This window comes from Manihot esculenta, chromosome 15 (genome assembly GCF_001659605.2).
Source record: "Manihot esculenta cultivar AM560-2 chromosome 15, M.esculenta_v8, whole genome shotgun sequence".
Lineage (NCBI taxonomy): Eukaryota > Viridiplantae > Streptophyta > Magnoliopsida > Malpighiales > Euphorbiaceae > Manihot > Manihot esculenta.
Window position 1 is genome coordinate 138,143 of NC_035175.2, and position 24,412 is coordinate 162,554.

General features: G+C 34.9%; 2 protein-coding genes across 5 annotated transcripts; one reads left to right on the plus strand and one right to left on the minus strand.

Moving 5' to 3' along the window:
* Positions 1 to 8,350: 8,350 nt before the first annotated feature.
* Positions 8,351 to 11,418, minus strand: LOC110601430 (solute carrier family 25 member 44). Of its 2 annotated transcripts, XM_021738556.2 has the most exons (6): positions 11,187 to 11,418; positions 10,658 to 11,039; positions 9,698 to 9,894; positions 9,459 to 9,600; positions 9,139 to 9,298; positions 8,351 to 8,657 (listed from the first exon to the last, which is right to left on the minus strand). In XM_021738556.2, exons 1-6 carry the CDS (start codon positions 11,255 to 11,257, stop codon positions 8,632 to 8,634), a joined length of 978 nt encoding a protein of 325 aa, XP_021594248.1. In that variant the 5' UTR covers positions 11,258 to 11,418; the 3' UTR covers positions 8,351 to 8,631. The 2 variants fall into 2 exon arrangements, with proteins under 2 accessions (XP_021594248.1, XP_043806905.1); XM_043950970.1 differs by lacking the exon at positions 8,351 to 8,657 and having other exon boundaries at positions 8,672 to 9,298.
* Positions 11,419 to 11,732: 314 nt separating this feature from the next.
* On the plus strand, positions 11,733 to 16,235 carry LOC110601800 (YTH domain-containing protein ECT3). 3 transcript variants are annotated; one of them, XM_021739115.2, is made up of 7 exons: positions 11,733 to 11,996; positions 12,939 to 13,081; positions 13,161 to 13,234; positions 13,336 to 13,818; positions 14,089 to 14,631; positions 14,813 to 15,025; positions 15,275 to 16,235. In XM_021739115.2, exons 2-7 carry the CDS (start codon positions 12,997 to 12,999, stop codon positions 15,890 to 15,892), a joined length of 2,016 nt encoding a protein of 671 aa, XP_021594807.1. In that variant the 5' UTR covers positions 11,733 to 11,996; positions 12,939 to 12,996; the 3' UTR covers positions 15,893 to 16,235. The 3 variants fall into 3 exon arrangements, with proteins under 3 accessions (XP_021594807.1, XP_021594808.1, XP_043807217.1); XM_021739116.2 differs by having other exon boundaries at positions 11,733 to 11,910; XM_043951282.1 differs by lacking the exon at positions 13,161 to 13,234 and having other exon boundaries at positions 11,733 to 11,910.
* The last annotated feature ends 8,177 nt before the right edge of the window (positions 16,236 to 24,412 follow it).

The window sequence follows — 24,412 nt, forward strand, 5'->3', positions numbered from 1 at the left end:
TTATTGAAAAGAAGTTCAATTTGTAGAATCATTGCATAACTAAAAAAACAAAAACACCTGTGCAATGTGAATACAATAAACACTACTTAAAATTAATATTCCATACTTATTTTTTATGAAACTCATAATATTGTTCTATTTCTCAATCATTTTATAATAAAATTCAAAAAAAAGTGCTCATATAAATATTAATTTTTTAATTATTAATTATACACAAAAATTTATATATTAAAAAAACAATAAAAATAAGAAAAGTACGTGCTTGTATGAGTGTTAACTTTATAATCATTAATTATATATGAAGATGAATAATTTTTTTTATTTTAAATTCAATAATTTCATATATAATTAATAGCTGAAAAACGGAATAAGTGCTTTCATTGATCTCATCCAATTATTTATCTATTTATTCCAACTCATGAAATCATTTTTTTTTTCTTGGATTAAATAATCTAACACAGGAAAAAGTTATTTTCCTAATTTTGATATTTATTTTTCTTAATTTTAATAATTTAACATATAAACAGATATTTTTATTAACTTTCTCACGATTTATCATCACAATACATAAAATTTAAAGACAATGGGAAAGACTATATTGGCTATGTTATATACGTGTATTTTTTATCTTATAAATATAAATTGAATTTATTAATCTTTGATAACCATTGGGCCTCACGCGTCTAGATAGGAGGCTGGGCTCGCGAAGGCTGTCCCAGTCCAAGACTCAAGAAGTCTCCCTGCCGGGTCAGACCGAATTCTGCGGCCCAGACATAGCCTCAGAGAGCATACTGGGCCACTCACAAGCCCAAGTACCCCATCCACAAGACCCAGTCACCTCGCAGCTTCATCTGCATGTGCGCCGGGAGAATTAAGTGGTCGTCTAACGTGGAAGAGACGTCTGACACCATTCGTACTTACAGATTTGCCCGACAGAGATACTGTAGCAAAGAGACCGTTAGGTATGGTTAGGAGACGAAGGAAAAAAGGATAAAAAGAGAGGGGATGCTCTCCTCAAGATCTAAACTTAGAAAAATTATTATAAACCTTATTTTTTGGATTTCAGAATATTAATTTTAAAAGAAAAATTGAATTTATTGAAAGAGAAAGAAATTATAGATATAGCGGAAGGGAGAACTTTTTAGCTTTGTTTTGAGAAAATATGGATGTCGAGAGTTGTCGTGCTTCTACTACGCTCTGTCAGTTTTCGAAGATTACCGATGTTAAATGGATCAACCAGAGGCGAGATATAACAAGTTAAATGTGTGGATTGCATTAAAGAACCTCCTGCCAATACGGCTCATCGAGGTGGTCTCATCCGGGATGAAAAGGGAGAATGGATCGCAATTAGATTCAGGGTAACCCTCGGTCACACGTCCATCTTAGATGCAGAACTGGGAGCCATTCTGGAAGGCATCAAACTTGCAGCTGATTTGAAAATTACTAATTTGTTGGTTGAGAGTGATTCTCAAGAGGCGGTTTATATTATTGCCAAAAGGAAGCAAAACCTGACAAGCACTGTCCACAGCATCCACGGGGTTGATATACCCAAGCTGGAATATAGAGATTCATCATGTGTTTGTGCAGAGAAGTTGGTAAGGAGCGCCTCGTCTTACTGCCAAAGCCTTCAGATATTGAAAGATTCTCTCGAGGGACTGCAATTTTGGCTCGAAAGAAATTTAGGGAGTGACTGTGTGCCTAAAGACGTTGTGTGAGCTTAGGGAGCTAACTTTTGTTAAAAAAAAAAAAAAACTATCATTGCATTATATGATAACATTACATTAAACTATTATGGTAGTCGATTATGATCGAATAAAAACTAACCTATAGTCCAATCCAAATTTTTTTGATTCGCAGACATGATAAACTCATTTGGTACTGTACATGGGATGGAACCAACTCTTTTAAAGTCCGGCTATCATATTGCTTATCAAAAAAATGCTGGATCTATTCTCCATCGCTGCCTCCAATATAACACATGAGAGGTTGACTTCCATGCAATGCTCACATTGGCAGGGGGAAAGGATTGTTTATTTTTATTTTTATATATTCGGAGACAGGAAGACACTAAAAGCATCTCCTTTAGAATTTATTCCCTTTCTGCCTAAATTGTTGGATATTTAACAAATTATCTCAAAAGAATCATAAAAATATTTTGAAATAAGTTGCAGATTTTAAGTTGGTTAAAAGGATTTTTTCCACTTTAAATTATCTTAATCCTTATCCTAACTAAACCAGATTTTTTATTTGATTTTGTGGATATCTTAAATCTTTATCTTAACTGAATAATATTTTATCTGATATTGTGGATTTGAATAACCATAAGCACTATAAATAGGAGTGCATTTATGTGTTATGGGATACACACAAAAAACTAAATACTTCTTTTTTCTCTATTGTTTCTTCTCTATTTCTGGGTAATTAAACATAAGCTGCTGTTCTTGCTCCTGGGTTACTTGTAATTCAGAAGGCTTGTTGAATCCTGGAGGATACGCAACTGTAGGCAAATTATCCTTAAGGACAGTGATTATTATCACGCCTCAAGCAATATTCTGCTCATCTTTTATTTATTTTCTCTATCTTTTTCTACCATTTTCCAACAATCTTAAGGATAATGGCTGAAATTACTTCTCCCCAAAATACTTCAATTACTGGACCTGTTAATCCTTCTGCCACTGTCATTCCAAGTGGTGATCCTGCTGTAATGATGCAACCTGCCATGACAATGTCCAAGCCATTCCCAAATGTCTCCAAAATTGAACAATTCAATGGTGACAATTTCAAACGCTGGCAAGAACGTGTATTTTCAGTTCTTGATATGCATGGAGTTGCTTTTGCTCTCACCGATGCGAAACCTGCAGAAACTTCCAACAAACAATGGGAATTATGGGTTCATGCTAATAAGGTATGTAGGTACACTATTATTAGCACATTATCTAACGATCTCTTTGATGTTTATTGCTCTTATAAAGAAGCAAAACAAATATGGGAGTCCATAATTGCCAAATATACTGCTGAGGATGTTGGCAAACAGAAATTTACTATTGGCAAATTTTACAAATGGGAGATGGTGGATGATAAAGATATAAAGGCACAAATCAATGAATACCACAAACTGATTGAGGACCTGAAATCAGAAAATATAACACTTCAAGAGGAGCTTGTTGCTGGTTTGCTGATTGAAAAATTACCGACTTCGTGGAACGACTACAAGCAGCAACTCAAGCATAAACATAAGCAGCTGTCCCTTTCTGAGCTTATTACTCATATCATCATAGAAGATACAAACAAGAAAGAGATCAAGAAAGCTAAAGGAAAAGAGATCGCTGCCAACGCCAACCTCATTCAAGACAAGCCACACTACCAAAACAAAAGGTATGAAAAGAAATATGATTATAAACCAAAAATTAATAATCATACTTTTAAGAAAAAAGGCAGTTGTTTTGTGTGTGGTAAGCCAGGCCATTATGCACCTCAATGCAGGAAAAGAATGGGGAGAAATGACAATCCTGCTAAACCAAAGGCAAATTTGGTGGAAGCAGATGACATAATTGCTGCGGTCATTTCTCAAGCCAATCTTGTGGCTAGTGTGAATGAATGGGTCATAGACTCAGGTGCTACGAGGCACATTTGTGCAAATAGAAGTACCTTTTCATCCTACACTCAAGCTAGTGCAGGAGAAGATTCTGTGTTTCTTGGTGACTCAAGGACTACACAAGTTCTTGGAAAAGGCAAAGTGCTTCTTCGTCTCACATCTGGCAAATTTTTAAAACTGAATGAGGTGCTACATGTCCCTGAAATTCGAACTAATCTGATTTCTGTTGCTCTGCTTGGTAAAAATGGAGTGAAAGTTGCATTTGAATCTGACCAAGTAGTTATAACTAAAAATAATGTGTTTGTAGGTAAGGGATATTGTAATAATGGACTATTTGTATTGAATATTTCCAAGATTGTTAATGATGAAAATATTGATTCTTTTGCTTACTTGATTGATTCTTTTAAATTATGGCATGATAGGATGGGTCATGTAAGTTTACCTTATATTAAGAAGATGCATGCAATTGGACTTATATCTAATATTAATTATTCATGTTTAGATAAATGTGAAGTATGTGCTGAATCAAAACAAACAAAGAAAACTTGTGCTTCTATTTTTAGAGAAACAGAATTATTAAATTTAATTCATACTGATTTAGGAGATTTAAAACAAACTATGACTAGAGGTGGAAAAAGGTACTATGTAACTTTTATTGATGATTTTTCTAGATATACTAAAGTATATTTATTAAGAAATAAAGATGAAACCTTTGACATGTTTCTTGCATATAAAAATGAAGTAGAAAATCAATTAAATAGAAAAATTAAAAGAATTAGATCAGATAGAGGAGGTGAATATGTCTTACTTAATGATTATTGTGAAAAATATGGCATAATCCACGAAATTACCCCACCATATTCACCTGAATCAAATGGGGTAGCAGAAAGAAAAAATAGAACTTTAAAGGAAATGATGAATTGTTTACTTGTTAGTTCTAATGCACCAGATAATTTATGGGGTGAAGCCATTTTATCTGCATGTCATTTACAAAATATAATTCCTTATAAAAAAACTGGTATTACACCTTATGAATTATGGAAGGGTTATCCTCCTAACTTAAAATATTTAAAAGTGTGGGGGTGTTTAGCCAAAGTTATGCTTCCTGAACCAAAGAAAAGGAAAATTGGTGCAAAAACTTCTGATTGTTTATTTATTGGTTATGCTAATTGTAGTGCTGCATATAGATTTCTTGTGCTCAAAAGTGATGTTTTGGATTGTAACACTATTATTGAAACTAAAAATGCTGAGTTTTTTGAAAATATTTTTCCTCTAAGAAATAAAGTTATTTCTAATGCATCTGTTAGTGAAAATATAAATGAAAGTGAAATTGAAGAGTTAAGAAGATCAAAAAGACAAAGGAAAGAAAAATCATTTGGAAATGATTTTTATGTTTATCTTTTGGAAGATGATCCTTTAACTTTTTCAGATGCAATTTCTTCTTCTAATGCATTATTTTGGAAAGAAGCTATTAAAGTTGAAATTGATTCTATTTTAAAAAATAATACTTGGGAACTTGTTGAGCTACCACGTGGAGCAAAACCAATTGGTTGCAAATGGATTTTCAAAAAGAAATTAAATCTTGACGGTTCAATTGATAAATACAAAGCTAGACTTGTTGCAAAAGGTTTTACTCAAAAACAAAATATTGACTATTTTGATACATATGCTCCTGTTACTAGAATTTCTTCAATTAGAATTTTAATTGCTTTGGCTTCTATTTACAAACTTTATATCCATCAGATGGATGTAAAAACTGCATTTTTAAATGGTGATTTGGAAGAAGAGATCTATATGGTACAACCAGAAGGTTGTGTTGTTTTAGGTCAAGAAAATAAAGTTTGTAAATTGCTTAAGTCTTTATATGGTTTAAAACAAGCACCAAAACAGTGGCATGAAAAATTTGACCAAGTTTTGTTAAGTAATGGTTTTTCTTCTATTGAGGTTGATAAATGTGTGTATACAAAACTTATTGGAAATGATTGTGTAATTATATGCTTATATGTGGATGATATGCTCATTTTCGGTTCATGTCTTGATATAGTTCAGGAAACAAAACAATTTTTATCTTCTAAATTTGAAATGAAAGACATGGGGGAAGCTAAAGTAATTTTGGGTGTGAAAATTGTACGAAATGATCATGGGTTAATGTTGACTCAAGAAAATTATGTTGAAAAACTTCTAAAGAAATTTGAGAATTTTGATGTAAAACCTGTAAACACTCCATTTGATGCTAACAGTCAATTAAAGAAAAATGTTGGAGATGCTATATCCCAGTCTAAATATGCTCAAATTATTGGAAGTTTAATTTATTTGATGAATTTTACTCGACCAGATATAGCTTATGCAGTGTGTAGACTGAGCAGGTACACTCAAAGTCCTAACCATGATCATTGGAATGTTTTGGTACGTTTAATGAAATATTTGAGAGGTACCATAAATTATGGTATTCTATATAGTGGATTTCCCGCTGTGCTAGAAGGGTATAGCGATGCAAATTGGATTTCAGATTCAGATGAGATCAAATCCACTAGTGGTTATATTTTCACCCTAGGTGGTGGAGCAATATCGTGGAAATCAGCAAAACAAACTGTTATTGCTAGATCAACCATGGAATCAGAGTTTATTGCTCTAGATTTGATTGGTAATGAGGCCGAGTGGTTGAAAAACTTCTTGGCAGGCATTCCATTAGGAATGAAACCAACACCTTCTGTGTCTATTCATTGTGATTGCCAAGCTGCAATAGCTATTGCAAAAAATAAAACCTTTAATGGTAAAAATAGACACATTCGGTTGAGACATAATGTGGTAAAGCAGCTGCTAAAAGATGGAGTTATATCTATTGATTATGTGAAGTCAGAAGTGAATTTGGCCGATCCTCTGACTAAACCCTTGGGAAAGAAATTAATAAACGAAACATCGAGGGGTATGGGACTACAGCCTGTTGGAGGAAGTCAACAATGATGGTAACCCAACCTATATGATTGGCGATCCCATGAAATAGGTTCATATGGGTAATAACAAATCATTAGTTGATTTCAGCACTTTATAAAGTGCTACCTATGGTGTTAGTGCTAAAACTGCAAAGAAAGTGAGGTTGAGTTAAAACTCTTAATTATTTCCATATCCTTTATAGGTGGTGTATAATCTGCAGTATACACTTGATGGAATGACCTATATGAGAGTGGAGTGGAGCCGCTCCTATGAAATTGAAGGCAAATTTCTAGAGCTCTCATGAACTTCCAGGCATGCGCATGGCTTATTAGCGCAACACCGCGTCAAACAGCAGAATTATAAAAGTACATTGTGATTGGTGAAAAGTTTAATTTACACTAAGAATTGTTTGGTTCATAGAAGTTTAAACTTCACCAAATATTCAGTAAATTATCTTTCACTTAATCAAATTTTGGTTCATAGTCCAAAAGACACCAAAATTAATACATTGTACTGTACCCAGAAAATATTTTACTTAAATTTATGTTTCAATTCTTTTGAAATAAGTGGGGGATTGTTGGATATTTAACAAATTATCTCAAAAGAATCATAAAAATATTTTGAAATAAGTTGCAGATTTTAAGTTGGTTAAAAGGATTTTTTCCACTTTAAATTATCTTAATCCTTATCCTAACTAAACCAGATTTTTTATTTGATTTTGTGGATATCTTAAATCTTTATCTTAACTGAATAATATTTTATCTGATATTGTGGATTTGAATAACCATAAGCACTATAAATAGGAGTGCATTTATGTGTTATGGGATACACACAAAAAACTAAATACTTCTTTTTTCTCTATTGTTTCTTCTCTATTTCTGGGTAATTAAACATAAGCTGCTGTTCTTGCTCCTGGGTTACTTGTAATTCAGAAGGCTTGTTGAATCCTGAAGGATACGCAACTGTAGGCAAATTATCCTTAAGGACAGTGATTCTTATCACGCCTCAAGCAATATTCTGCTCATCTTTTATTTATTTTCTCTATCTTTTTCTACCATTTTCCAACATAAATCACATTGGTTGCGAGGAGTCCCGATTATGGTTTGCTGGTCGAAATTGCAAAAGGCTTGTTCAAATCATCTGCTTCAAGCAGAGTTGATTCCACAATTTGTTCTTACCTTGCGACCCTTATAAAAATCAAGGAATAATAATAATAATAAATTTCGTAACCAACAAACTTCCTCGGGTAGATTATCTCCATGGCTATGAACCATTATGAAGATCTTATGGCAGCCTAATTAAGAGCTGCACATTCAATGCTCTACAGAACAAGCGGTTATGGAAAAAACTTCTCTTGGCTAAAGTAAAATTACCACCACATCATCATATAGAGAGATTCCCAGATATGGAGCCATGCCACCTAAAGATATTCAAGACATCCTTTTCTTTATTGGTATTTTTGTTAGTTGTTCTTTATGATTATGTGAGAAGAAATTGCAATTCTTTTAACTCATTGTTTAGCTACCAAAGCCATTCGGGACAATGACCTCGGGTATAGCCCCATGGCTCAAATATTGCCTTCTTCTGGCTGCCTTTTCTTTATCGACCCCAAAAAAAAAAAAGAAATCCTCAACACATTATCTTAAATTAGACCCAAGTTTGAAAAAAGAAATAATTCAAAATGTATATCCAAATTGAATTATCACAATTCAAAAAGAATCGAAAGCTTTTTTTTTTAAAAAAAAAATCCTAGCCTTAGTCCTATTCAAATTTCGGATAAAAAAATGACTCATGGATTAGAAAATTAAATCAACGCCACACTTAGGGAAATAAACCATCGCTGATATGACATTTGAAATACAAAATCAACCGACCAAGGACGCCATTTTCATGGCTAACAAATGTCAAATGTGCTCCGAAATAAATAGTTAACTTAATAGCATCAAAAAATCCAAAGCATTACCTATTCCAACCGTGCCGAGGATGTATAGTCTACTTGAAAGGTTATCATTAAGAAGACGTTACTCCTCGTTATAATCAGCTTCCTCTTCACTCGGAATTTTTAGATCGCTGCCTATTTGCACATCATTTGCTTTCAGCTGTTATACTTGCTTTATAGATAATCTCTCTGAAAGACAACAAAAAACAAAATAGAAATTTTTATGAATTATGCAATACTTGGAATTCGGAAGGGCACATTTAGAGCCTTCAAAAGAAAAAAAAAAGGGCAGATTGAAGCCAAATTCCTTGCATTTGCAAACAATGTTTCTGCTTATAATTTGTTTAAACTGTAATCAGATATTAATTTATCTGATTAGATGGGATAAAAGTTTCCCAAATAGTGAAAGCTGGGGAGCAAAAGACTAGAAATAATTTTTTGCAAGATAGAGAATTTCTAGAGAACTAAATGAAAACAATATGAAATTGACAGTAAAAAACAAAATATATTTGAACATGTGCTTCAAAAGCATGAACCTAAAATACAGCATATCAAAAACTTGGTGAAAAATGTCCAAGCACCAAAACTATCAATTAGTTATTTTGTTGGTTGAAGTGAAATTCTAAAGTTACCCATATGTTTAACAAGCAGCACTTGAGCAGAAACCTACTTGTCAATTCATAGGTAACAATCATAGTAGTCCCATATAGCGACATGTTGAAGAATCGAGGTCCAAAGCCTCTGTAGAAACCCCACCATCCATCTTCCTTGAATAGCGCCTTTGCCGTCTTAAGTATTGAAGGCCTTCCAACACCATAGTTGTCCATAACCTTCCAGATACAAGGTGATCCTCATTAAAAGGCATGCCAAATACAATTTATCCAACTAGTTGCTAAGCTATCCAGAACACAAATTTTCTTTCTACCAGCCACATCAATGCAGTGCAAATTTGGAAAAACATTGGTACGATATACTATACAGACTAGATACCTGTAGGCGAGTCTTTACAGTATCAACAGGAGTAGTGATAATTGAGGAACAAGCGCCAGCCGCCAGTCCTGCTGTAGCCTGAACTGCTACCATTTCCCAATGAGACGGTTTCTCATCCTTATCATCTCTATAGCCCAGGCTCCTAAGATACAAAGCAGTATAATACTATTTCGCGTTTCAGTTTAAATCATAATTGTAACTGCACATCACATGTAGATCAATAGAACAATTAGAAACACCTCCAAATGATGTGTTGGGCAGCACCATACACCCCCCACCAAAGTGCAGATGCAGGGGACTGGGTTACAGCTGTCAATCCAAAACCTCTATACAAACCACGGAACCCTTCAGTCTTCATCACTCTACGCATGACAGCAAAAGGCCCGTTGCAGAATGTAGTCCCAGGAAGCCCTTGCACCATTAGTCTTTGGCATATCTGAGAATGAAGAAAACTTTAAGAAGTACTGCAATACCATATGGTAAACTGCAGGAATTACTGCATAAAAGTACTTCTTGACAATGCAACTGGAATCCAGCATCCTAGTTCATAAGCACCTCAATTTTTTTTTCCTTTTATCAAAGCACCTCAAATTAGATAGGTTGTAAAATGGGCCACTTTAAAAGTGTAAATTAAGAGCATGACATACATGAAATATTGAGTAGTAGTAATTGAGAGGGGATCCCACCACCATTTTTGGTATCTCTATCAGTTGTGAGAGCAAAGAGATAAAAATAACAAGAAAATATGGACTACAAATAGTTTAAGCAGATATTGATCATCACTACCGGAAGAAAGCTAAGAGAAAAACTACAACGGAAACAATGCGTTCTTGATTACTGCCATATGTTTATATATACTAAACAGGGGAAAGTGGAAGGAGAAGAATAATTAGAACTAAGAAGAAGAAACAAAAAGGCAAATGCCAAAGAGGGCAATAGAAATAAGTTCCTAACGGGACATGATTATGAGAAGGGAAGAGCTGAACAAAATAATCTGCAGCATATTTCCCCCAAAATACTAAAGCGATCTTAAGATACATCAATGAGATACTGAGCGAGAGCCAGACGTTATATGGTGGCAGAAATCTTCTTTTTTTTTTTTACCCCTTCCTTGTGTATGATGTTTGTGAAAGTAACGTTGAAGATAAATAAGCTCAAACAAGCCATAAGAAACATGGGAAAGAAATAACGTTACCCACCACATCCAAAGGTACAAAGTACACACAAGAAACTAGATTCGATAACATGCCTGCCACTCCATTTGCAATACCAACACGCGTTGCTTCAGACATATCTAGTCCTTCAGTGTATTTCAACATCACATCTTTCGACATTTCAAGTGATGTCAAAGTAAGTACTCTACCGGGTAATGACCCAATAGCAGACGTGCCAAATCCTCTAAAAAGACCAGGAATACCATCATTCCTCAGTATATGTCTGAACACAAAGATTCCGCCCGAGTGAGAGAGACCAGAGTCAGCTACTTGCATTCTCGTCTTTACTACTGCAGTTGGATGCAGTAAGGCTTGCTGAGCAGTAAACAGTACAGCCCCGATGATGTGAAACCTTGTCTTGTCCAACCTGAACCAATTCCAGTCAAGTTATAAGACAATTTAAATGCTCAAGCAAGAACACAGTAGAACCACATGCAAAGCTAAATATTCTAAGTTTTTTGTGCTATTTTTTGGTTCAAAGAGTGAAAGGGTAAACAGGGTGATAGACGAATACCTTGTCCAATTGACATCGGTATCCGCCAGAGCCAATTCCGAAGGAGTTGCGACCTCAGTTTCAACAGCCATTACTTAATCAATGTCTAGTTCTTGAATGTCGGCAAACGAAAATTGGAGATCACAATATCAAAGCAAAATTTTAGTTTTGAAAGGTGGCAGTGGCACCGTTTGCCTGGGATTCAGCCGAGGAAGTGCAGTGGCTTCTACGAGAAAAAGAAGAGTGGAGAAAGTTCCAGGCTTCCAGCAATGAGGTCTCCATTTAAAAAAAACAGGGGATGGAGATGGAAGCTCGCCCTCGCTGTAGGGCTCCTGGCCCATGGCCACAGCATATCCGAGGTGGCAGGTAAATGGGCTGCACATCGTTCTGTGGCCCATCCCTATAATGGACATCCTATCGGTTCTCTCAGGCCTAAAAGTCGAATTCGATTTGTTATATTTTCACTTTCCCGCGAACCTTCCAGTTGGCTATCATATTTATTTATTTAATTACCAGAGGGCAATTTCGGTATTTTAGTGAATCCACAAATACACCCGTAGCCAAGAAAACGTTTCGTATTGGATGCGATTCCTTCTTTGTTCCTCTCTGCTCACGCCCAAACCGCCTTTTCAAGCCCTCCTCTCTCTCTCTCTCTCTATCTCTCTCTCATATGGTTTCTTCTCTTTAGGGTTAGGGTTTCTTAGTCGCGTCTACTTTGAAATTTCTAAGAAAACAAATGTTGCGGGTAATTTCTAATTTTCTTTTCAAATTTATTAATATTTCCTTCGAAGAACTTTCTAGGTCAAGCATGGCTTGATGCGCTCTTCTATGGTAATTAATCCATTTTGCATAACCTTTGCCTGTTTTCTCTTTTACTCATTTCTCTCCTTGGTTTTCTATGTTACTCGCAATTGATTCAGTTGAAGTGCGCCTTTTTCTCTCTTGTTTTTTTACATCATAGCTATAATGTGCTTTAGAGTTGATATTTGCTATTTCTGGATTTCTGTCTACTACATGCTGGATTTTTTGTGTGATTGAGCTATTATGGATAAAAGGATGTGTATCGATGTGGCGACTAGATTTTTGTTTGGGTGTTGACCGGCGATCCGTGCACGATTTGTCTTTTAGTGGATTTTAATGTTATTGTTGCCGTGAACAGGTTTTGACTTTTGGGAAATTTTCTAGGCATTTTATGATTTGAAGTTTATTCATGTCTATACTATTAGATTGTTTGGTGGCACACCTTGTTAACTGATTTGGTTCTTATTTGTTGGGTGTATTTTCAATTTTTTGAGATATCATATGCTTATTAAATAAGACCAGTAAAATTATCTTTTTGTTGCTTTGTGTGGTTATTGTAAATGGATTTTTTTTTTCAACTGGTGATACTTATTTGGGTTAGTTAGGCTATCTACAGTCGGGCTGTGTTGGCTTCACATACAAAGTTGTTGCTATGCCATTTATTTTGGAATATACTGTCACCCACGCCCTTACTCTTTATGTTTCCATCCACTTTTTATGCTGCAATAAAAAGATGATCTGCATAGCATGTGCTTAAGTTTTTCCATCTACTCTACATGGGTGGCAGTTCTGTAATGGAAATGTATCATTTTTCTGGTCATGGAAATGCGAGAAACTTTGTATTGCAATTAACCGCTTATACTACTTTCTTACTCAATAAATTGTTTGAATGGTGTTGAGATGTTAAGTTGCTATTTGTTGGGTGCATTGTTTAGTTCTGCTCGGTAATTTCTGTCATGATTGGTCTTCTAGATTCAAGGTGCCGAGATTAACCTCTTTGACAAGTCCTCTTCTTGAACAAGTTGAAGCTATGTACAACGAAGGAGCCCCTGAGTTTTTTATGGATCAGGGCTTGTATTATCCTACTGCCACCAATTATGGATATTACTGTACAGGTAATTATGAATTCCTCTTCTCCCCCTAGCTGATGCTGCACACATTGTCATTTATATTCTGTTGATTGAATGTGATTAGGTTTTGAATCACCCGGTGAATGGGAGGACCACCATAGGATTTTTGGTGCAGATGGTCCGGAAATCCAGTATGCGGTGGGTGTACACATTGTTTGTGTAGTTCACTTCAATGATTTTGTTGCGCTTGTGTTCTTGACTTCTCATTTGCTCTTTTTAATGTTCTTTTGTTTGCTCAGGGTGCACAATCTGAAAGTTTACCTTATGTATATTATACCCCTAGCTATGGATATGCACAGTCTCCTTATAACCCTTACAATCCTTACATACCTGGTGCTATGATAGGCGTTGATGGCCCATATGTAGGAGCACAACAGTATTATGCCATGCCCCCTTATCAGGACCCTGTATCTTCACCTGGTTATGTCCCTGTTGTTGTTCAACCAGATTTCATCCCAAACAATTCGACAGACCCCTTGCTAGATGCAGCAGGTGTAGCATTTACAAATAGACCTGATGGAAGAAGTTCAAAGCATGGTCTTGCTTCATCATCTGCAGCCTTTCCCAAATACCAATCAAAACCTACTTCAAATCAGACTAATACCTTGTCCAAGATATCAGAAGGGTCAAGAGCTAATGTAGGATCGAGCAAGATGAGTCTGACACATGGAAGTATTTCTGCTGGTAGTTTTCCTACTCCAGCTTCATCACACATGCTTCAGGTAATTTGTTTTATTTGGTTTAAGGATTCATTATGTAACTATCATACTGTTGCAGAGAATGGAAGTTGTTGATAAATTATGCAATCATGTATTACCTTTGTTATCATTTCTCTACCAAGAGCAGTGCAGGGATGTATAGACAACATGTATTCTAGATACATTTGTCGGGCTGGGTTTGTATATCTAGGTTTTTTGGTTCAATAACTTACTCTTGAACATGCAAGTTTGGGGGATTTTGCTGAAAGTTTGTTGAACTGTTCTACTCCACAGGGTAGAGGTGCCTCTGGATCAATTCAACCCGTTGATAACTTTTCCAGTGGGAAAGTTCTACCACATTCTAACCAATTAAAAGTTGCTGTTCCTATCAATAATGGCTTTTCTGATTTTGGTTCAAGTGCACCTGGACGGGCTGGAGTGGATAAGGTTCGATCTAAGATTCATGTTGGTAGAACTCTTAATGACGTAAATGGAGGTCCAGATTCTTTGGGCGAGCAGAATCGTGGGCCTAGAACAAACAAATCAAAGAATCAACTGGCTGTTAAAGCTTACACAACAAAAGTTGGAGATGATGAACAAGGAAACATTATAATATACACTGACCAGTATAACAAGGATGATTTTCCAGTCGACTATGGTGATGCAAAATTTTTTGTAATAAAATCTTACAGTGAGGATGATGTCCACAAGAGCATTAAGTATAATGTTTGGTCATCCACACCCAATGGGAACAAGAAGCTGCAGAGCGCGTATGATGATGCTCAAAAAATAGCTGCTGGAGATGCTAAAGCCTGCCCTATTTTCCTGTTCTTTTCTGTGAGTTTTATTTTAACAGTTGGTTAAGTGACTAAATTTCTGTGATTAACAACAATTCGGGGTGTAGTGCAGTTAAATTAGTTAAATTTCAACTTTTGTGGTCTAATTTAAATGATTTCTTGTTGGGGAGTAAAGTGTAGTAAAAATTTATTTCTTTATAATATTATGATTCTTAATACAGGTAAATGCAAGTGGTCAATTTTGTGGTGTTGCTGAGATGATTGGCCCAGTTGACTTTGCAAAGGATATGGATTTTTGGCAGCAAGATAAATGGAGTGGTAGCTTTCCTGTCAAGTGGCATATTATTAAAGATGTACCAAATTCCAGCTTTAGACACATTATATTAGAGAACAATGAGAATAAGCCAGTGACAAATAGCAGAGACACTCAAGAGGTATTGTAGGTTTATTTTTATGGTATCTCGTCTTTCGGTTGTGGTGGTTTGCATTTCGCTAGCAATGTGTAAATTTTTGGTCCCTGTGATGTCTAGTACAAGAGCCTCTCTATTACCTCATCACCTGTAGTTGGATGTTGAAATTTCTCTTCCTGATTCTTTTGACAGTGGTTTGGTTGGTTGGTTGGTTTTATTTTTTTGATTAATGGCCTCTGGTAGTTGTTATCTTCTACTTGTCATTTCATGCAGATAATGTACAAGCAAGGTCTGGAGATGCTGAAAATATTCAAAATCCACACATCAAAGACGTCGATACTTGATGACTTTATGTACTATGAGAACCGTCAGAGAATTATGCAGGAAGAGAAAGCCAGGCTTATATTTAAAAGATTTGAAACTCCATTCTTGGTACCTGCATTAGAACCTGCTCACAAGCTGGATTGTCTTGTGGAGTTACCTCCAAATAAAGATGAGAAAACTATGGAGCAGAAAGGTACTAACTGCATCAAAAAATCTGAGGACCCTCTCACTGATCAGGTTACTTCAAATTTTGATGTTGCTCATGTGAATAATGAGAGTAAAATTTCTGAGCAAGCGATAGCCAAATCAGGAGGCGATGTTGCATCTTTTTTAAAGATAGGTTCGCTCAGTATTAATCCAAAGCAGGCTGAACCAAAACCTTTTCCGGATGCAGCCCCTTATGGTTCTAGTTCTGATTCTGTTGATGTTGTTACGGTGGGATCAATGCCTGTGAAAGTTAACGGATTTGCTGAATCATCTGGTTTTCTAAGAGTTGGTAGTATCCCACTTGATCCTAGGGCACTACAGCGTGAAAGAGGTGGTGCATTTGCCAAGTATCAGTCTTAGCAAGGGTTATCATTTAGCTGGGATCTCATTGTGTTTGAGCATTTACCACATTGTAGTTTTGCATGGCGGATCATCATTTCATAGTCGATTTAAGGCTACAGCAGTTGGAAAATTCGAATTTCTTGTTTTCTTAAATTATTGTGATTTTTTCCCCTCCCTCCCCCCCCCCCCCCCCCACACTCGCGCAATTATTTTGATGAGACTTGTATTGATGCCTTTGGTTTTAATTTTGGGGGGTTTTGTTATTGCTACAGAAGTGCGAATACAGTGTAATCTTTCTCACACACTCTTTTCTCTCTCACTTTCCATCATTATATTAAAGGTCAAAAGGATAATTCTCTCATCGTCTGTGTAGCCTCAGTGATGTGTTGTATTATTTTCAGCTCCTTTTAGATTTTAGCTGCATTTTCTTTTATACATCTTGGACGATGATATGATCCAGGAACGAAATAAAATTAAAAGAATTAAAAATGAAATTGTAATTAATACTTTTAATGACCCGCGGAATCCATGCAATGCTTGATAATCTGATAAGATGTTAACACCTCGCCTAGACGACGGTAAGGGCAAAACCTGCGCTCACCTGACGCGGTTTTGAACTTATCCGCTTAACGGCATTTTGCCTTCTGGTGGTTGTGTGGTCCGCACGCTGCCTCTGGGGAAGAAACTGAAAGAAAGGTTTAAATCCAAGGTTTCTATTAGCATTACAATATATGAGAATACATGATTTTATCTCTTTCATCTTAGCTATCCTTCTTTTGCTTGCTTAGTACTGTTTATAAACTTTATTATCTGTGCTGCTTTGTCGCCTGCTTTTTTAGCTTGCCTTCTCGTATTTCTTAATTTCAATTTTATTGTTTTTGTTGCTTCTCACGCCCTGTGATCGGTTTGTCACAGACTTTCATCTTGGTATTTTTACAGATTTAGGTGGCTGTAGTTACTTGTTGCTTGCGCAGCACGAGGCTTTTATTGGAAGAAATGATCCAGAATTAGATGGTCATTTTCAAGCTTGCAATAAAATACCTCAGCATGCGAGAGAAGAGGTTTCACACTTTTGAACTAAATTATGTTTATTTGAATGATGATTTACGTTGCAGGAACATAGATGTAGCTCAATTTACTTTCTTTCTACACTTGCATCCATCAATTTATTTGCCACTGATAATACATAAAATATAAGTCTTTCTTAGATTATGCTATGTGTGCACACTAATTAAATAATGCGGGTAAATATACACCTCACTATTTCTATTCTAAATCAGGATGTTTAAAGATGTTGGGTAAGGAACAAAATTGAGAAGGGTTCAATCAATCAACATTGAGTGGGACATATCTTGAAGATATGTGTGTTTATACCGTTTTGATCTGATATACGTTTGAAAAAATAATGATATTAACAGACTAAATATTAAATAAGTCAACTACTCAATATTAAAAGTTTCTGTCATAATACAAACTGCTGGATCTAAAAGAATATTTTTCAGTCATACCTAAAATATAAGAATCCTAACCCTCTTAGAACATTTAACCTACCATTTATCTTCAACCTATGAACTCTTACTCTCATCCCAAAACAACCTTAAACACTTCTTACCCAGAATAATAACTCATCCCATTTACTAAAGTCATTCAATACCTCTCACACTCGTACAAACCAGATCCAGTATTCTCATCTCCATGTGTCTAGATCTTATACTACTAGTGGATCTACCAGCTATCAGCAGCTTTGGGAGGTGTTGGTTTTGAAATGGTATGAACAATGTATTACGTACTCTAAGCACCCCCGAGGGGATGGCTACAAGCACCTATTACTTCATCCATATTATATGGGGCAAATTCAAAAAATATCTGAATGGTGAGAGACTTCATAAGATCCTAATATCAATGAACACTTGAGATGTTAGATTCTGAGTTGCAGCACTCTTCTATGACCCGTTGAGCTAAGAAGTTATATCAATTACTAATTCTATTTCTTTATTCTTTGTTTTGGCCAGCTAAAATTCAAATCTCCCAGAGCTTTGCATATTTCTCAAATATCCTGTTTCTCCCGAACTAACTTTTAGTATCGTTAATTCATTATCAAACACACTTGGCTGAACTTAAAACTTGGCTGAGAAATTCTATACAAGAGAATCCGTAATCATCTTTCCATCAAACCATCCAGAAAAGGAAAAGGATGGGGAAAATTGGTCCCCCTCCAGCTTTGAATTTCAGAATCACTTCATCCCCAAAAGACCTGGCTACTGTTCCCTCTTGTTATCATGCAACATTGCTCATTACTGTATGATATTGAAGAAACCAACATGCAGAAAGCCAGCATGACCATTCTACTCCCTCTGTTTCATAGTTTAAACTCTTGAATCTACACTTTCTCAGCCAAAGTACAATTCACTAGAGAATACTGGGAAAATAGGCTTGCAACATTAAGGGTGTGCTTACTTGTGGAAAAAAAATTTTCTGCTGTTTATTTTCCATTTTCTACAGAAAATAAGGGAAAAGAAATAAAATAATTCAAGAATAAATCATTTAAATATGTATTTAGAAAATTATTATTCATTTTATTTCATAATAATATAATTAAATTTATACGTATAAATAAATATTTGAAAAAAAAAATGAAAACAGAACCATTATTGTAAAGGAAAATAGTTAAAAAACAATTTAAGATGTTGTCTAAATTTTAGCTAAATTTTAAAAAATTGAAAAATTAATTTTCCAATTCTCAATTTAAAAAATTGATACATGTAAAAAGAAACTCTATTTTCCATTTATAAGAAAACTACTTTCTTTTTTTTTAAAGTGAACAGGGCTTAAGTTTTTCATCTATACTTCAAAATGAGGAGTTCCACTTTTGGTTCTTGAAAATCTGTATCACAAGCCATCATGGTTTCTCAGTAGTTAGAATGTAAGAGATGATCAATGGTTTGACGATAAAAGATAAGCTGTCAAGCATGGGCAACTTATAGCCGACAAAGTCAATGATTTGCCAGAGCCCAGCTTGTTCCTCACTCATCCCAAGTCCCAAAAAAAGTTCACAATCAAAACCTTCTATCTGTATCCGTTTTTTCCTTCTAAGAAGATAAAAGTACCAATTGGACAATTTTATATGTATTTTTAAAATAATTATATTTATATACATATTACAATATATTATTAAGGTAATTCTTAAAAATTTTTTATTAATTAATTAGTATCGATTAGTCTATAATTATATAATTTTCTTTAATTCTCAAGTTGAAATATAAATGTTTATCATGCCTAACTTATTATAAATATATTCTATTCGAAACTCACTTAAAATTTTAGTGTATTGATTACCCCTATTTTCATATAATTGATGGAAATTAAATTTTTTTAAATTTTTTCACATATGAAATGACAATTTAATTCTAATGTGCTTAATCCGTTCGTGGTATATTGGATTGAGATAATGTGAAAAGTAACATGATTATCACACTAAAATTTTGCGGATGATATAATTTCAAATTAACTTTATCTAGCATATGATTTATCCATAGAATCTCACAAGTGGATTGAAACATATTCCTGTATTCTGATTCGGCACTAGATCTGGATTCCACAATTTACTTCTTACTTTTTCAAGACATAATATTTCCTCCAATAAACATACAGTAGCTTGTAGTCGATCTTCTATCATTATTGGATCCCGCCCAATCAGTATCTAAAAAACACTTAACTGCAGTATGTCCATGATTATTGTAGAGTATACCGAGTTCAGGGGGTCCTTTTTAGATAACATAACTAGAACTGCCCAATGTTTCACTGTAAGTGTAGACATGAACTTTCTTACAATGTTTACTACAAAAACAATATCTAGTTGAGTCATCACCATAAGGTAATTCAGCTTTCCAACCAATCTCGTGTACCTCTCTCGGTCATCATAGGGGTCGCCATCATCTTTTGTGAGACACATATTAGGAATCATTTGTGTATTATAGGGTTTATCTCCCAACTTCTCAGTTTTTGCAAGTAAGTCAAAGACATATTTCCTTTGAGATACGAAAATTCTCTTTTTACTCAAGATTTCGACTCCTGAGAAATATTTAAGCTGATCCAAGTCTTTAGTATGAAAACTTGTATGCAAGAAGGATTCAAGAGAAGAGATTCTTGCACTATTATATCCTATAATGACAATGTCATCAACATGCAAAATAAGGAGAATAATACTAGTGTATGAATTTCTATAGCAGTCACACTTACCTTTTTCAACATAAATTCTTGAACAACTTCACTAAACTTGTCAAACCATACATAGGGACTCTACTTCAAACCATATAAAGACTTATTTAAATGGCAGACTTTTTCATACCCTCCTAAGCAACAAACTCAGATGGTTGCTTCATATACACCTCTTCTGGGAGGTCGCCATGTAAAAATATATTCTTGATATCTAACTAGTGTAAAGACCAATGCAGAGAAGTAACTAGAGAGATGAACAAGCGAACCGATGTCATTTTGACTACATGAGAAAAAGTGTCAGCATAGTCAAGCCATAGGTTTGTGCATAGGTTTTAGCGATAAGACGAGCCTTAAGCCTCGTTACGGAACAATCTGGATTGACTTTGATAGCAAAAACTCATTTACAATCCACAACCTTCTTGCTAAGGGGTAAATAAATTAGTTTTCAAGTATGATTTTTATCTAGAGTCTTTATCTCCTCAAGCATTGCATCAGGCTATCCAAAATGGATGAGAGTCTCTTTAACTGTCTTAGGTAAAGAAATGGAATCTAGAGAGACAATTAAAGAGGTAGAAGAAGGAGGTAGGTGATTATAAGAAAAAAGTTAGTAACAAAATAGATAGACTTATACTGTCTTTTACCTTTACGAAAACTAATGGGGGTCAAAGTCACTCGGTGGTGGATCTGATGGTGAAGAATATTCTGGTGCAGGACATGTATCATCAGGTATTGGTCTCCGAGAATAAACTTAAACAACTGATGATTTAACAGGAGATTGAGTACTAGGAAGAGTGCTACCATCAAATTGTTTAGCAGAAGACACACTAGAGGAGTTCCCACCATCATATGTGATTATATAGATGAGTCATTCATCGTCCTCCCCTTAACTAGTAGAGGTTTGTGCAGTAGAAAAAAAGAAATTTGCTTAGAAAAAGCTATATCTGTTGAACTCTGGAGAATAACACTGATACCTGATAGCGGTTGTCGAAACCGTCAAAAATAAACCTATTAAACAATCAACAATTAACTTGTAGATAGTGGCAATAGGGTCGAATCACAGGGATTTGACACTACGGATTTTCCTAATAATGACTTGGATAAGTAAATAACAAATAATTAAAAGAGGGGGTTTTTGTTTTGATGATTAAAACTAAATAGCAAGAGAAAGCAATAACTTAAATAAATGAGAATTTCAATGGGAAAGAGATTCTAGTTGAAGTATGGATCTATTTCAGCTTGTTTAGAATTGATAATTGATTATTTAATACTCCTATTTTAATTCAATAAATTAGTTTTGGTTGTGGAAGACGCTTCTCACAACTAAATTCCTCCTTAGTTCTAGTTTGATTAGGAAACGTTCGCTAATCAAGCACTAGTCAACGAGTTGCCAAGGAACGTCCTTGGGGCTTTTAGCATCGAACAACTGTTGACTGCATTAAGACTTAGAGAAACCTAATTCTAACATTGCCAACCGCGTGGTCAAGTTTAGATTATGCAACCGATTACACTTGAGTTTAAACAATCTAAGCAATTACGGACTTAAATTATTCAAATAATATATTACTCAAGCAATTAAAAGCAATAGGCCTAAATTGATTCCAAAAGCAAAGCAATAATTATAGAAAGATCAAGTTGCATAAATATTGAAAACAAATAAGAGTTTAATAATGGAGTTTTAAATCTCCCAATTCATCACAAATCTGAATTCCCCAAGTTCAACTAGAAAAGATGGAATTTAGCCACTCATGGTGGACAAAATCACAAAAGAAAGAAGAAAGGAAGGTGGAGGGGCTGCCGCAGACTTGCTGCTGTAATTCTGCAGTGATCCTGCTGTGGAGAGATGATGCCCTTGCTGGTTTAGATGTTGTCTCCTTTTATAGCTGGAGAATTTTAATCCAATTAGGATTTGGAGATCCCCATCTTGACTTGGTCTTTTGTGGTCTTTGATTAATCTTTGGATCTTGTATTTAATTGTGAATGGAATTCCTCAAGTGAAAGACCTTTTCGTGGCTCTTGGGACTGATCTTGCAGTGTTTGAAATGGATTTGGACTTCACCACTTTTGAATTTTGGTTTTCTACACATTTTCCCGCTTCTGCTATCTCTCTGTGTGAATGTGATTTGGGCGGGTGATTTGGGCAGATCACTTGCCCAAATCGTTTCTGTGTGTTGCCTCCAGATTTCTGCCTTAGCTTTCTGCTTCTGATTTCTGCGGGTGATTTGGCCAAATCACTTTGACCCAATCACTTTTTCAGATTTTTCTGCACTTTTTCTCAAACTTTCCATTTTCTTCATTTTCTACAAAAATATAACAAAAACATAAATTAAGCTGGAAAAATGTGTAACTAAACAGTAATAAAGATAATAAAAATGGGGCTAAATTATGTTTGATCAATACCCCTTCTGAAGGTGATAATATTTCAAAAAAACATACTTTAAAGCTTTAGAATCAATTTTAGTCACATGAGACCTGATATCCTGAACATAACAAGTGTTGTCAAAAAGTTGTGGTTTCAGAGAAAATAATGGCTTTTTAGGAAGGAGGACATTATAGGGAGTATCACCGTCTAGTACTATGGAGGGCACGTGATTAATGAAAAAGCATGTAGTATAGACAACATCAGTTCAGAATTACTTAGGAACTTGCATTTGAAACAATAGAGGTCGAGCAGTTTCAAGGAAATGTCGATTCTTTCTTTCAGCTATCTTATTTTGAGCGGGTGTATTAACACATGACGATTACTGAAGAATATCATGTTGAGTCATATAACTCTAGAATGATTATGACATATACTCGTAGCAATGTCGTTTTGCAAAATTTACACAGAGACATTAAATTAAGTCTTGATTTCAAAATAAAAGGCAAAAAAATAAGAAAACACTTTCGAACAATGCTTCATAAAATAAATCCAAGTCATTTTAGAAAAGTCATCCATAAAAGTGATAAAATATTTGAATCCAGTCTTAGACTCAATAGGACATGATCCCCAAACATCTGAATGAATTAATTCAAAAGCAGACTCAGCTCGTTTATGTTAGGAAATCCAAAGATTTATTACAACCAAAACACGTAGCAGAAAAATAAAAATCTATGTTTTCCTTCCCGGGATCCGTATGCTTCGTTTAATTCGAAAGGAAGGATAAGCTACTAACCTGTTAGACTTGACGAGAAGATAGAATATCGAACTCAAGGTGCTGCTTTTCAACGAACACACGCTATGGTATCCATATGAACGTCTCTTATCCTTCTGGAGTGCTAGCTCACATTGATGGATAAGCTATGTGCTCCATAATCTGCAACTGTTAGACTGAATTTTCTAAAAAACGTTAACTCCACAATTCGTAGAATGAGTTTTTATATGTTTCAGTCTTTTTGTTTTTCTACAACTCTTTTCGTAAAAGAGTTGTGTTCAGAACCCACTATCACGATCTCACAGATACTCAAATATCTTATATGATAGAGTTGTGTTCATAACCAACTGCCACAATCTCACAAATACTCAAATATCTTATATGATAGAGTTGTGTTCATAACCAACTACCACAATCTCGCAGATACTCATCTATCTTATGTGATAGAGTTCTTTATCTGTAACAGTTACAGATAGACTGCATATCCTTTTAAATATTATTATCTTAGAATAATAAATAATTAATATTAATAATAATAACACTTTATTATTGTTAATTATTCTAATGGGCTTTTAGCCCATTAACATAGCACATCAATAACGTTCTTGTGTGTGACCCAATAGGCTCACATTAATTGGCAATAGGCCCAGTCCCACAATACCCATAAATCATAAGCGGCCTCTAACAAGATATTATGACTACCCAACTAATATGAGGATCGATAGTCCGATAAAACCTAATAAATAGAACATGTATTAATCCCTTTATCACATGATATTTAGTTTGAATATAAGTCATGGTCAATGTCAAACTTATAATGTTTAAACTTATGATTTATCGATCTCTAAGTAGACTGATAAATTCAAATGATATTGATCACACTATCAATTCATTTGAGCACGGCAATGCATTTCTCATTCTCACTTATCGAGGGGCCCAGAAGATATCTCTCTCAAAGAGAGGGATAAATTCTATCTTGATTGTTCAATATCCTCTACATAATTTCTATTATGCTCAAGCATAACCTTTATGATTGTCCGATTAAAGACAATGTTTGATTATGTTAAAACATAACAGTCCTTATGTTGGAAACTATGACAATCTCAAGTCAAATGATTAAGACATAACTACTTTGAGATTCACTTATGACAATAACCCATGTAGTGATCTCAGTGCGGATCCATCCAAT